At 55.8% G+C, this 13134-nt stretch overlaps 1 protein-coding gene across 1 annotated transcript in view; it reads left to right on the top strand.

Annotated features, from left to right (window-relative positions):
* LOC111847562 (insulin receptor-like) overlaps positions 1 to 12474 on the top strand; it is a 28081-nt gene extending 15607 nt beyond the window's left edge. The window contains exons 3-21 of the mRNA XM_023818850.2: positions 2535 to 2859; positions 3199 to 3338; positions 3562 to 3706; positions 3822 to 4036; positions 4130 to 4256; positions 4380 to 4630; positions 4990 to 5157; positions 5282 to 5480; positions 5620 to 5903; positions 6057 to 6211; positions 6301 to 6460; positions 6601 to 6703; positions 6805 to 6872; positions 6967 to 7196; positions 7297 to 7407; positions 7595 to 7754; positions 7843 to 7972; positions 8511 to 8645; positions 9053 to 12474. Of these exons, the coding sequence (XP_023674618.2) occupies positions 2535 to 2859; positions 3199 to 3338; positions 3562 to 3706; positions 3822 to 4036; positions 4130 to 4256; positions 4380 to 4630; positions 4990 to 5157; positions 5282 to 5480; positions 5620 to 5903; positions 6057 to 6211; positions 6301 to 6460; positions 6601 to 6703; positions 6805 to 6872; positions 6967 to 7196; positions 7297 to 7407; positions 7595 to 7754; positions 7843 to 7972; positions 8511 to 8645; positions 9053 to 9407 (3461 nt within the window). The 3' untranslated portion in view covers positions 9408 to 12474. The remainder of the gene's footprint in view (positions 1 to 2534; positions 2860 to 3198; positions 3339 to 3561; positions 3707 to 3821; positions 4037 to 4129; positions 4257 to 4379; positions 4631 to 4989; positions 5158 to 5281; positions 5481 to 5619; positions 5904 to 6056; positions 6212 to 6300; positions 6461 to 6600; positions 6704 to 6804; positions 6873 to 6966; positions 7197 to 7296; positions 7408 to 7594; positions 7755 to 7842; positions 7973 to 8510; positions 8646 to 9052) is intronic.
* The last annotated feature ends 660 nt before the right edge of the window (positions 12475 to 13134 follow it).

The following is a 13134-nucleotide window of genomic DNA, read 5'->3' as shown; positions in this document are numbered from 1 at the left end:
TGAGCCGGGGTGAGTCCTCTCTCCACTGCTCTCAGTTCCCTGTCTGCTCTCGCTCTCTCGCTCTTGCTCTCCCTCGATCTCCTTCGCCTCACTGTCGGGTGAGTCACATGACTGGACGGAGTCCTTGTTTATCAGTGTGCCACAGGTCAGCCTCCGTTAATCTGTAACGGGGGCGCGGGGGCACTCGGACGCAGGCGAAGGGGGGTGCAGGTCACGGCTGAGCTGCTCGATCCGAAAGGTGGCACCACGTGCCAACCCTCGCCATCCTCTGCCCACGGAGCACACCTGCCGGAGGCCCGACCTGCGAAGGGGCACGGCAGTGACTCACCGGGCACAGCTGAGAAGCCCGGCGAGCCTGACACCACTCTGGTGGAGGCGGGAATTGGAAATCTGAGTGGTTTTGGTCCCTGTTGAGAGGAAGTCTGGGGCCCCAGCATCAGGGAGGGGGGCCTGGAGACCAGTAAACAGGAGCTGTGGTGCACGGTCGGGTAACCAGCGCTAACTAGCTGAACGGGGGCTGATGCGGATCAGTATGCTCTGGTGCTCAAACGGCATTGTGGTGTACACCCCCCCTTCCCAAAATACGCACAGAACCCGGCTTTAAACGCCCCCCTGTCCTACCTGTACTGTAACCTGCGCTCGCTGTTTGGCCTGTCCTCCATTACCGCATGCTCTGCCAGCCCTGATCCAAATCATAGGCTCTCTGACCCCCTCCTTGTATTTACTGTTTGTTAACATCTGTCACCGAGTGCCACTAGGCGGTCCGGAGCTTCCCCGGGCCCATCGTGTGTGTGTGTGTGTGTGTGTGTGTGTGTGTGTGTGTGTGTGTGTGTGTGTGTGTGTGTGTGGGGTGGGGTGGGGTCTGGCCTCCAAGGATGGGAAGCTGACGGCAGGTGCCGTGTCCACACTCCACACGTTTGGCGGCACTGTGTCACATGACAGCCGAGCCCCATCTTGCAGGCAGATGCCATCCTTACCTGTTCTCTGGTGACTCTAGTTGTTCTTGTTGTTTGCTGCTGCTCTGACGAGGACCTTCACACTCAGACACTGCTGTGTGCGTCTCTCCGTCCTCCATCTGTTTCACTTATCAGCTGAGTCCGAGGGCAGTTTACACAGCTGCCCCCGGCGCCGCCTTGTGGCCAGGGCGAGGGCTGCCATGGGCTCCGGGGCTTCCTTAGAATGAGCCTTGACATTGTTTACTGAGAAATGCAGGACGTGAGGCGCAGGCCGACTGCCGGGAAACTCCGGCTCCGGGCGGGAGCTTAGACACCTGCGGGGAGAGGGATCGGTGGCGGGCGAGGCGAGCGGCATCGGGAGCAAACAGGATCAGCCGGGACGCTGCCTACGTGAGCAAACAGGGAGCTGAGCTGCCCGAGGGGGCGGAGCGTAGGGCGGCCCCCGCCACTCTGTGTGCTCAGCAGCCTGGGCCTGGCATGGACGGGGTTAAAGGCGGGCGGCTCTCTGGCTCACGTTAGAGGGGGCGGGGCCTGCCAGCTCATTGGTCGGCTGTGAGGGCGGATCGGGGCCTGCGTGGCCGCCCGGCCCGGATTACACCGTTGGTGGATCTGGAGCGCGGCTGGCCCTAGTGGGGGTGGGGCTGACAGCCACAGCCACTGTGCAGCCTGCTGCTGCCTCTAAATTATTCCCTTTATTTTTGTTTTTCTTCCCCAAAGCAGGCTGCCGTCACGCTGTCCCAGGCCTTTTCAGACAGGCAGCGCGGCAGACTGCCCGGGGCCTTTAATGACTGACAGCGCTGCTCGTTGTTTTGCTCTGGGTCTTTATGACGCTAATGAAGCCGGTCAGGTCTGTCTTCAGACCTGGCGGGAGTGGGGGAGGTGGGGTGCTGTGGCCGTTATGAAAGCTCCCCCCGCCCCAGACACGTGTGTGTGAGGGGAGAGCAGGGTCCGTGCGGACGGGGGCCTCGCTCATCTAAAGTGATCTGCGACCAGCAGGCTGCCTCCCTCCTTCCTGCAGTTTGCAGAGTCTTCCTTCATGTTTTTACCTGCCTGTCTTTTATATACTTTCCCCCTTTTCTTCTCACTCTGTCGTGGACCTAATCGTAATTTACTGCTCATCACCCCGGTTCTGAAGCAGCACGTCTGTCTGTCAGGTGGCAGGGATTCCAGTCGGGTCCACGGGGGTGGGGCACGGTGCTGAGGTTGTCCTGGAGCCCCGTGACTGATGGGTCGGACTCGGCACCCGAGATCCCCCACTGTCACTGCAAGACCCCAGGCTGACCCCGTTGAGACGTGACGGGCCACTCGGCTCATCTATTCACCCGTTAATCCCATTTGCTGCGGGCTGGGTTTAGGGGAGCTAGTCTAGAGAGTGCTGTACGTGCTACACGTGAGGGTGAGGACGCAGCAAGGTGTGGGGAACAGCGCGCTCCGATCTGCGACAGAGCCGTGCAGCCATGAGCCCATGTCACCCAATCGCCCAGTGCTCTGTGTGCGTGTACGTGCGTGTTTCTGTGGTCCATTTACTGCTGATTCAGGACCTGCCCCTAATCCCCCACCCTCCATCCCCCCCCACAGTGTGTCCGGCTTCGTGCAAGCACAACGCCTGCGCGCGGGACGGGCAGTGCTGCCACGAGCAGTGCCTGGGGGGGTGCCGGCAGCCACACTCGGCGGTGGCGTGCGTGGCCTGCCGGGGTTTGGAGCACCAGGGCCGGTGTGTGGAGCGCTGTCCCGCCGGCTACCTGGTGTTCCGAGGGTGGCGCTGCGTTTCTGAGGCCGCCTGCTACCGGCTGCACCAGCAGTGCCAGCAGAACAAGGGCACCGACTGCCAGGAGTACGTCATCCACCAGGGGGCGTGCGTGCCCGAGTGCCCGTCCGGATACACCATCATCAACACCACCATGTGAGTAGAGCCCGCAGCATTTACCGTGTTATCATGGGTAAATGGGATGGAGGCGGGGTCAGACCAATCTGAGCAAGCTGACATGTTATTTACGGCCGTCTGCTGTTGCTTCCGTCGTTCCCTCATGGACGTCAGCTGGTTTAATTTAATTCCTGCCCATTTCCTTGCTGTTGTGCACACTGACGGGGGTGACGTCTGTCTGTTTGGAGCCCCGAGCCTCATCTGTGTTCTTGGGCAGGAAGTGAGATATGAGGGGTCACGGCCCTGGGGGTAGGCTGCTTCTGTCTGTCCGTCTGCCTCTGTTAGCCCCGCCCCCTCACGCTGGGCTCCGCCCCCCAGGCTAAGCTGCACACCGTGCGCCGGCCTGTGCCCCAAGGTGTGCGTGGGCACGAAGATCGTGGACTCGGTGACGGCGGCCCAGGCGCTGCGTGGTTGCACCGTGCTCAACGGCAGTCTGGTCATCAACATCCGCGGAGGGAGTGAGTACAGCTGCCCTGCTGGCTATCGTAGGTCACATGACCTCAGATATCCCATCACATGACCTTAGGTTTCCTATCACATCACGACCACATGGTTTCATTCTTCATGAAAGGCACATCTGGTACTAGTTCCCTCAGACTGCTCCACGTGGCTGTAGCACCCCCCCCCCCTGAGCCTCCCCGCCCCTTGGGGGCGCTAACAGCCCCCTGCCTTGCTCCACAGACAACATAGCAGCTGAGCTGGAGGCCAGCCTGGGCCAGCTGGAGGAGATCACAGGCTACCTGACCGTGCGGCGCTCCTATGCCCTGGTCTCCCTCACCTTCCTGCGCAAACTCCGCCTCATCCGTGGGGAAACCCAGGAAGTTGGGTAAGAGCCTCTCCCGACCTCGGCCCACCGCCCCTCCAGCTCCTCTCCAGAACATCCCACCTGCCAGAGATGTCCTTCCCTCACTGGCCCTGTTGTGCCTCTGTTGGTCCTCCAGGAACTACTCGTTCTACGCTCTGGACAACCAGAACTTGCGGCAGCTGTGGGACTGGTCCAAACACAACCTGACCATCCCGCAGGGTCGCCTGTTCTTCCACTATAACTCCAAGCTGTGCATGTCCGAGATCCGCCGCATGGAGGAGGTGACAGGCATGCGTGAGCGACAGGTCAAGAACGACATCGCGCAGAAGACCAACGGAGACCAGGCCTCGTGTAAGCAGCTCTGCCACCTCACCGCCCCACTACCCCACGCTCCTCTAAACAGGCTCACATCACTCCCCCCCCCCCCTTCTGCCGTCCCCCCAGGTGAGACCCAGACCCTGAGGTTCACGCAGGTGCGCACGCTGTCTGACAAGATCATCATCAAGTGGGAGCCCTTCTGGCCGCCGGACTTCCGGGATCTGCTGGGGTTCATGGTCCTGTACAAGGAGGCGTAAGTGAGGCCTACGGGATCAGACCCACTATGGGAGCCCGACAGTCTGTCCCGACCGCATGTCCCCATGTCATGGTGGGTTAGTCCCGTTTAGCTAGACTGCTGCCCCTGCTGGTTCCCCAGGCCGTACCAGAACGTGACCGAATTTGACGGCCAAGACGCCTGCGGCTCCAACAGCTGGGTGATCGCGGACGTGGACCCCCCGCCCCGCTCCACGGATGGTCGCGAGCAGCAGGAGCCCGGCTATCTCATCCACCCACTGAAGCCCTGGACGCAGTACGCCATCTTTGTCAGGACGCTGCTGTCCGCCTCTGATGAGCACCAAGTCCACGGGGCTAAGAGCAATATCATCTATGTCCGGACCAACTCCACCAGTGAGTCTTGCCTGGGGGGGGTTGCTGGTAAAGATTGGTAGGCCTGTTTAGGAGGCCCTAAATTTCCCACAGGAAGTGAAGAGTGCGTGCTCACACCCATGCACATCCCACAAGCATGCTGGGATAGGCCTCTGGTCATAGTGACACACGGGCAGGCTCATGGCGTGGCTTCACATTCCTCGGCAGAGAGGCTGTTATTTACGGGACATATGTTTCCAACCGGGGGTGGTCAGATCGCAGCCGCGTAGCATAATCAGAGGGTCGGGACCAGAGGCCTGGTGTAACGCCCAAGCTGTGAAGGCCAGGATCCTCAGAGCGAATTCTGACAGCCCTGGTGGGGGCCGTGTGATTGTCTGCAGAGCCCTCGGTGCCCCTGGATCCCATCTCCTCATCGAACTCCTCATCCCAGATCATATTGAAATGGAAGCCCCCCACAGACCCCAATGGAAACATCACGCACTACCTGGTCTTCTGCCAGCAGCAGCCCGAAGCCAGTGATCTCTACAAGTTCGACTACTGTCAGAAGGGTAAGGACCAGGCCCCGAGTGCCCTCGCTGGGGGACGCCGTCGTCGGGAGCACTCCTACAGTTTGTTAGGTAGCTGTGCGTGAGTCCGGTGTCGCTAGTTCAGTTTGATTCTGACCCACGGCAGGCATGAAGCTGCCGTCGCGGGCTCCGACCCAGGAGGACAGAGAGGAGGCACAGAAGTGGAACCAGACGGAGGAGCAGGGTTCCGGGGGGCGCTGCTGCAGCTGTCCGAAGACGGAGAAGCAGCTGAAGAAGGAGGCGGAGGAGTCCGAGTACCGCAAGACTTTCGAGAACTACCTGCACAATGAGGTCTTTGAGCTCAGGTGAGGCGCCCCCCCTGCTGGTAGTGAGGGGTATTGCACCCAGTTGGTTCTTCAGCATAGCTCCATACACCATGTGCAAACACAACAGAAAAATTACACTGGGATGGTGGGTGGTGTAATCGGGTACGTTTTTTTCCAGACCTCCCAGGCGTCGCCGCTCTGTGGGTGGGGTGGCCAATGCCACGCTCCTGGGGCTCCCCACGGCGCCCCCCAATGGCTCTCTGCCCCATCTCTCGGACGACGAGGGTGGGGATGACGAACCGGGGAAGGTGGAGCTGTTCGTGTACTCTAAGGAGTCCGCGGTCATCTCTAACCTACGCCACTTCACCAGCTACCAGATTGAGATCCACGCCTGCAACCACCCCACGGACTCGTCTCGCTGCAGCATGGCCGCCTACGTCAGTGCCCGCACCATGCCCGAAGGTAACAGCCCCGTTCCTGCGGTTGTGTCCTGCAGCCACGGGCCTCATGACTCTCCCACCCTGGTTATGTGACCTGCATTAGTGTTTCCATGGTTACCAGCCGCTGACCCGTAACCTCAGGCGCGCGTTTGTGTCTGTGCCTGTCCCGTTCCAGACCGGGCTGACGACATTGTGGAGCCCATCTCCTTCGAGGTGCTGGAGTACCAGCTCCACGAGTACCAGGTGCACGTCCGCTGGCAGGAGCCAGGAACTCCCAACGGCATGATCATCCTGTACGAGGTGGTGTACAGGAGGCACGGCGACTCGGAGGTGAGGGGGCTGCCTGCCTGCCCGTGTGGCCACGTGTCCCACTGTTATCCCTAGAAAGCCTAACCTCTGACCCCCCCCCCCCCCCGCAGGACCTGCACCAGTGCGTGTCCAGGAAGAGCTATGCAGCGGACGGGGGCTGCAAGCTCAGGGTGCTGCACCCCGGCAATTACACCGTGAGGATCCGTGCCACCTCCCTGGCGGGCAACGGCTCCTGGACCGAGCCGGGGCATTTCTTCGTTCAGGACCTGCGTAAGGATACATGGAGCTCAGGATTGGGGGTGGGGCTGGGGCAGGGAACGTGGTGTGGCTCAGGCAGGGGCCAAGGCTCTGGTGGGGGGGTTCAGGCGAAGGGGGCGGGGCTTCTCTCATCACTGTGGCCGCTCCTGCAGGCGCGGACCCGTTCAGCATGGTGAAGATCGTGATTGGACCCGTCATCTGCATTATACTGCTCCTGGCTGTGGCCACCTCCGGCTTCCTGGTATTCAGAAAGAAGTAAGCGCCCACCCCCCCCCCACCCATCCACCGACCCCTCCCCAGGCAAGGACCCACCCACCCTGTTCCTGACTGACTGCTGCCCTCTCTCTCCCTGACAGGAGAACCGAGGGGCCGACCGGACCTCTCTACGCGTCCTCCAACCCTGAGTACCTGAGTGTCAATGACGGTAAGGCCCCGCCCCCAGGCCTCCCCCGCAGGGGCCAGGCTCAGCTGCCACCCAGCAGTCTCTCTGACCTCTGACCTGTGTCCCTGTGTCACAGTGTATGTGCCGGATGACTGGGAGGTGGCGCGGGACAAAATTGCACTGCTGCGGGAGCTGGGCCAGGGCTCCTTCGGCATGGTGTACGAGGGAGTCGCCAGGGACATCGTGAAGGGTGAGCCGGAGACCCGCGTGGCCGTGAAGACTGTCAATGAGTCGGCCAGCCTCCGAGAGCGCATCGAATTCCTCAATGAGGCATCTGTCATGAAGGCCTTCAGCTGTCACCACGTGGTGAGTGGGGGAGGAGGGGTGTCCGGCACGGCCGCCCTGGGGGGTGGGGTTCCGCGAGACTTCTCTCCCCCAGACTGATCTGTCCTCTACATCTGTGCAGGTCCGCCTGCTGGGCGTGGTCTCCAAGGGGCAGCCCACACTGGTGGTGATGGAGCTCATGACTCACGGAGACCTGAAGAGTTACCTGCGTAGCTTGCGGCCTGATGCGGAGGTAGAGCACCATTCCTTGTCTGGCCTGCAGGGGGCACGGTGGTTAATATTGAGCGAATTAGGTGACTTGTCCCATTCAGATGAGGTCCTCTTTGCATGGAAGAATGGTTAAGCTAAATGACTGAGGTCCTAATAGAAAGAAATGGCCCCGGTTTGGCATTTAATGCGGCCCGTATCTCTATGAGTAGAACAACCCGGGCCGGCCCCCGCCCACCCTGAAGGAGATGATCCAGATGGCCGCCGAGATCGCCGACGGCATGGCCTACCTCAACGCCAAGAAGTTCGTCCATCGTGACCTGGCCGCCAGGAACTGCATGGTGGCTGAGGACTTGACGGTGAAGATTGGAGGTAGGCTGCCGGCGGGAGGAGCCGACCCGGCGAGCTGCCCACCCGCTGGGGGGGATCATGGTGTGTGACAGGCAGCTTTATCCCGCAGACTTCGGCATGACCAGGGACATCTACGAGACAGACTACTACCGCAAGGGGGGCAAGGGGCTGCTGCCCGTCAGGTGGATGGCGCCGGAGTCACTGAAGGACGGCGTGTTCACCGCCCACTCGGACTGCTGGTCAGGACCGCTCCACCTCCGCTCTCTGCACCACCTCCGCTCTCTGCCCCGCCTCCGCTCTCCACCCCGCCTCCGCTCTCAGTGTTCTTTCTCCATCTCTTTCCTCTTCCCTCCTTCTTCATTTCTTCTTTACCTCTTGCTCTCCCTCCTTTTTATATACCTCTTTCCTTTCTCCGCATCTCTTCCCTCTTCTTTCTTTCTGTATCCGCCTTTCCTTCCCTTCCACTCTTGCCTTTTGTCCCTTTCATTCTGCTTTTTTATCTCTCTTCCTTCTCCTCATTGTTCTGTCCCGTTCTCTCATTCTTTCCTCTGTTCTCTCATTTCCTCCTTTCTCTCCCTCGTTTCTTCTTTACCTCTCCGGTTCTTGCTGTCTCCCTCTCCTTTCTATATATCTTTTTCCTCCTTCCGTTCTCTGTTCCCCTCTCCCCATCTCTCTCTCCTTCTCTTGCTCTCCTTCCTGAATCCCTCTTTCCTTCGCTTTCTCCACCTTTCTCCCCTCTCTGATGATGTCACCGCCTCCCCCCCCCCGTCACTGCAGGTCCTTCGGCGTGGTGCTCTGGGAGATCAGCACGCTGGCAGAGCAGCCCTACCAGGGTCTGTCCAACGAGCAAGTACTCAAGTTTGTCATGGACGGAGGCTTCCTGGACCGGCCGGACAACTGCGCCGATCGACTGTGAGTGACACGCTTACACACGCACACACACGCGTGTAAGACAAAGGCAACGGGCCATACCTTCTCAGGCCTGGGGTTTCACTCAGGACACCTCAGATTAGCTGCTCTTAGCATCTTGATATGTATCGATGGTACAGAGCACTGAGCAGGGTGCTCACTGATGCGATAAACCACTCTAAAGAACTTGATCCAGTACTTAGAGAGTGCTGGAAGGGCAGCTGTGTCCACATTTAAATGCCTGTTAATTTATTAGTCCTTAAATAGCTCTAACAGTTACGTACTTGTGTTCAGTTAAGTTGTTGTTCCCTAGTGGCCACTTTGATTACTGCAGTTCTGCTGTCACTACAAGGTCCCTGATGCAGGGCTATGGCTCCCAGCGACACTTACCCCCCCTCCACCCCACCCAGGCATAACCTGATGCAGATGTGCTGGCAGTACAACCCCAAGCTGAGGCCCACCTTCCAGGAGGTGATCGAGATGCTGAAGGAGGACCTGCACCCCAGCTTCCAGGAAGTCTCTTTCTTCTACAGTGAGGAGAACAAGCCGCCAGACAGCGAAGACTTCGACATGGACCTGGAGAACATGGAGAGCATCCCCCTGGACCCGTCCTCATACTCCCAGCGCGAGGGCAGCCTGGGCAGGGAGGGAGGGCCGTCGGTAGGACTGCGGGGCAGCTACGAGGAGCACGTGTCCTATACACACATGAACGGGGGCAGGAAGAACGGGCGCATCCTGTCCCTACCCAGATCCAGCCCGTCGTAACAGCTCCACCCCCCCACACACCCCCCCCCATTCTCGGGCCCCACTAACCAGATCTCAGGACTCACTCGCTGTCAGCTGCCACAGGACGACGACCCCAGATGCAAGCATTTTTATATCCAGAGAAGAAGCGTGACCTTCTCAAGATCATCTGCCCCCGTTTTAACTTTTGCCAAGTCTGTAAAACTGTTGGATGGATTCAACTGTGAAAGTTACTGTAGTCAGTAGGTATTGGCCCCCGCCCCCAGACACGTAGCTCCCCAGCTTGGGTGGATATGATGAACTTGGATTGGCAGTGAACAGGAAGTTCGGGTTTGGGCGTCGTCCCGCTAAGCAAGGAGAACTCAACGGGACTGCGGGACCGACCGGGTACAGCCGCAACCCACCGTCTTCGAACAAAGTTTGACTCGAGAGAGGAAGACTTTTCTCTAATACAGACAGTATTCCAGATTTCTCACTGATTCAGTAGCTTTTTTTGGTTATTAGTTTTTTAATTTATTTTTTTTTGTTCTCTCTTCAGTTTGTCTGTTATGAAATTACACCTGAATATTTAAACTTTTAAGAAAATTGGACAACAGAGTCCCATGACTGACCAATAGCTGCTGCTCTGATATTTTTTAGTGGGTAAAAAAAAGAATCATATATATATAGACGTTTTTGTACATAGATGATATTTTTAATGTTTTCATTTACAAAGCTTTACAGGTTGTAGGGATGTTTTTACATTTCTGTCTTTGATCGTTCATTTTTCTAATCCAAAAGGAGGGGGAAATCGTACTAATGATGCTTGTGAGCCTCTGTGTTGTGGGCGCTGCATCCCCCACATGGCGGATCTCGGCCCTGCGACCTCGAGCGGCTGGAACTCCGTGTGTAAACCCGAGCGAGGCGTCCCGCCCCAGGAGCCGAGTGTCGCGTCCTTCCTGTCTGTCTCCGAGGGCCGAGTGCTGTACCCACGTCGGTGTTTGCAAAGTCACGATGCTGCCGATTTGAACAATGCATCATGTTGTGTTACAGACAAGGGATGGTTTTCATTAAAGCATACCTCTGACCTTCCGCCTTCGTTTTGTTTGGTCTTAGAACTGTCCTAGCCCCTCCAATTATCGGTTATAACTGTGTATAGTAATTATCAGCATCGTCTGAAATACCTCTAAATATTCTGCCGTTGGCTCCATGGGTAAACAGTTGCGTTGTATTCCGTGATCCTCTGGTTGTTTTCTGATCACCGAAAGCTAAGCGCCCCCCCTCGCCGGCTGCTCGTTGATCTGCCCCTGGATGGTACCGTCATTCTCGCTCTCAGGACCGGCGTCGCTTTCACGCACTGTGATGACACTCTTAGCCCACCAGAGGGCGCTGTGTGCAGAAGCACTGCCGGGAAGCAGTGGTCCTTGTTACACGCGCCCTGGTTAAAAAAAAAAAAACATGTTACAAGACACGTGGGTTTCGGGGTGGCAAACTTGGGGTTCCCTTTCTAGCGTGTTTTTCGTGTCTGTGTTTGATTATTAATAGATTTTACTGACCCCAGTTTTTCAAATCAAGTCTGTTCCTGAAAGTTTAGCATTTTGACCTTTTGGGATGCGGGTCTATACATATCGCTAACTAAAGCAAACGGGGACGTTTTGTTTCACCTCATATTTTACAGTCCGTTTACTCTCCCAGTCGATTTCAAATGGACGCTGCTTGGACCAGATGGTTCTTAGAAGTTATATGGTCTTCAGATGTCGGTGTTGATGTTAGTCTTGGATAGAAATTATTTCCAAAACCCGCTACTTAAATAAAACACCGCTAGATCACACTTAAGAGGGTTTTTACACTGAAAGTAACGCCGGGACTGAACCATGCAGGTGACCTGGGTTCGATCGAGGAGCAGAAGCTTCGTAGCACGTTCCGCCTGATCAGCCGGAAGCACCAGCCGCAGTTACGGCACACAGCAGACCCGATGTAACTCGCTGGTTTTAGATCTCTGTTGGGGAACATAGATTAAATAGTCTGTTAGGTAACCTGGTCAAATGCCCAGTCATAGTTAATGTTAGATGCAGAAGACGATAACATCTTCCACACTATGTTCCTGGTCATGGTTCAATGAAATATCTTATATATATTATATAAACCATGCTGCTGCATGCCGCCTCATATAATCTGACATGGGGGGTATTTAATCACCTTTAATTAAAGTTACCAGTGTATAAACCTATAGACCAGCTGTGTCCATTACATTTCTAATGTCCATAATATAATTGAAACATGCGCAAGGCCATATTACCTAGCCTGTATTCGCCTTTAAAGATTTAAGTTTGTTTGTTCTCGTCATTGGCGTTTGGGATTTAATTTACAAAACACAAATAAATGTTTAAGTAAAATGTCCTCAGTCATGTCAGTTTACAATAGCAGGCATTTAACTGTAATCTTGCCGTATAGAGTTAATGCAGCTCAGCGAGTTTCATCGGCCCAGTCGGGATTTCCTCCCGAAATATGACATTTCGGCAATTTGTGTCCCCGTTTCCCTATGCATGTGACATTGCTCGTTAGTTGCCCGAAGTTGGCAAAGCAGAAAACATCCTAACACCCCACTGTCCCACGCAGTCGAGTGTCCGAGTCCGCGTTTACAAAACCAGACCAAAGGTTTCTAGCGCCTGTGCGTGTTTCCCGAAGCAGTTCTGCTGTCTTTAATGGTTGCAATAGCTTTATTTAAATTTTCCCGTATTCTCCAAACGCTGCTCCTCTACATTTTTCGTGCACCCGTGTGCAAAATACCTCTGTTTGATTTAGGATGTATAAGTCATATTCTCTGTCTGAACCTTGTGCACAGTATGGGCTAAATGTATGTATTTGATCCGACCATGACGTCACACACGTACGCGTACGTGAGCGCTCGCACGTGACACGCGTACTTGTCCGCCACCGAAATGTGCCATGATACGGAAACGCCAGATGATTTATTTTTCTGCCTCTCGTTTTTGTTCTAAGTAGAGCCAAGCAGTAACATGTACAAAATGTGTGGATCCATGTTGTATGTAAATTATTCCACAGATACGTGTTTCTATTGAAAGTACGAATAAAGCTGTTGAACGTTGTCTGTCTGGTGATGCTGTTCCCCCCACCCCTCCTGCGGTCCTCGTCGGTCCGCCTGGTCTGGGCCTCGAGAGATGGCCGACAGTGTAATGCTTCATTTTTTTCCACTGGGGGGCGACAGCTGCCCTACGTTAAAGTCAATGCTGCAGGACGTCTATCAATGCGCTAGATGCATGACATACACGTTTACATTGTGTTCTTTTTAAAACGTGTGTTCCTTTGTATTTTGTTAATTTTTTATCAGAGTGGTGTAGAATTTGTGAGACGCTGTACCTGAATCTGGCAAACTAGCTGTGTCATGGGGCAGTCAGCTTGGGCTGTGTTTTGAAGTTTTTTTGTTGATGTTTGTCTGTCTGTCTGTTTCCTGTGCTGTGCAGTTCGCTGAAAGCAGTAGATTGCATTAGCAGGTAGGCTACATCTTACACACTTAATGTCTCATCACTAAACTCACCCTAAAGGGTCTGCCTTCGACTGAAACGTTAGACATTTCGCAAGAGGCTATGAATTTTGTGGGTTTTTGCTGTTTTTGGTTTCGTTTTTTTATGCTGCTCTGGAGTTTGCTTGCAGCTACAACTCTTAGTATTAGCCAGAGCAAACCGTGAGTTTCAATTTCATCTGCACAGACAGACTAGCATTAAATAGAACCGGTGATGTAAAGGTC

The sequence above is a fragment of the Paramormyrops kingsleyae genome, chromosome 21 (assembly GCF_048594095.1).
Source record: "Paramormyrops kingsleyae isolate MSU_618 chromosome 21, PKINGS_0.4, whole genome shotgun sequence".
Lineage (NCBI taxonomy): Eukaryota > Metazoa > Chordata > Actinopteri > Osteoglossiformes > Mormyridae > Paramormyrops > Paramormyrops kingsleyae.
The sequence above is the reverse complement of the archived record's forward strand: the minus strand, read 5'-3'. Positions and strand labels throughout refer to the sequence as shown.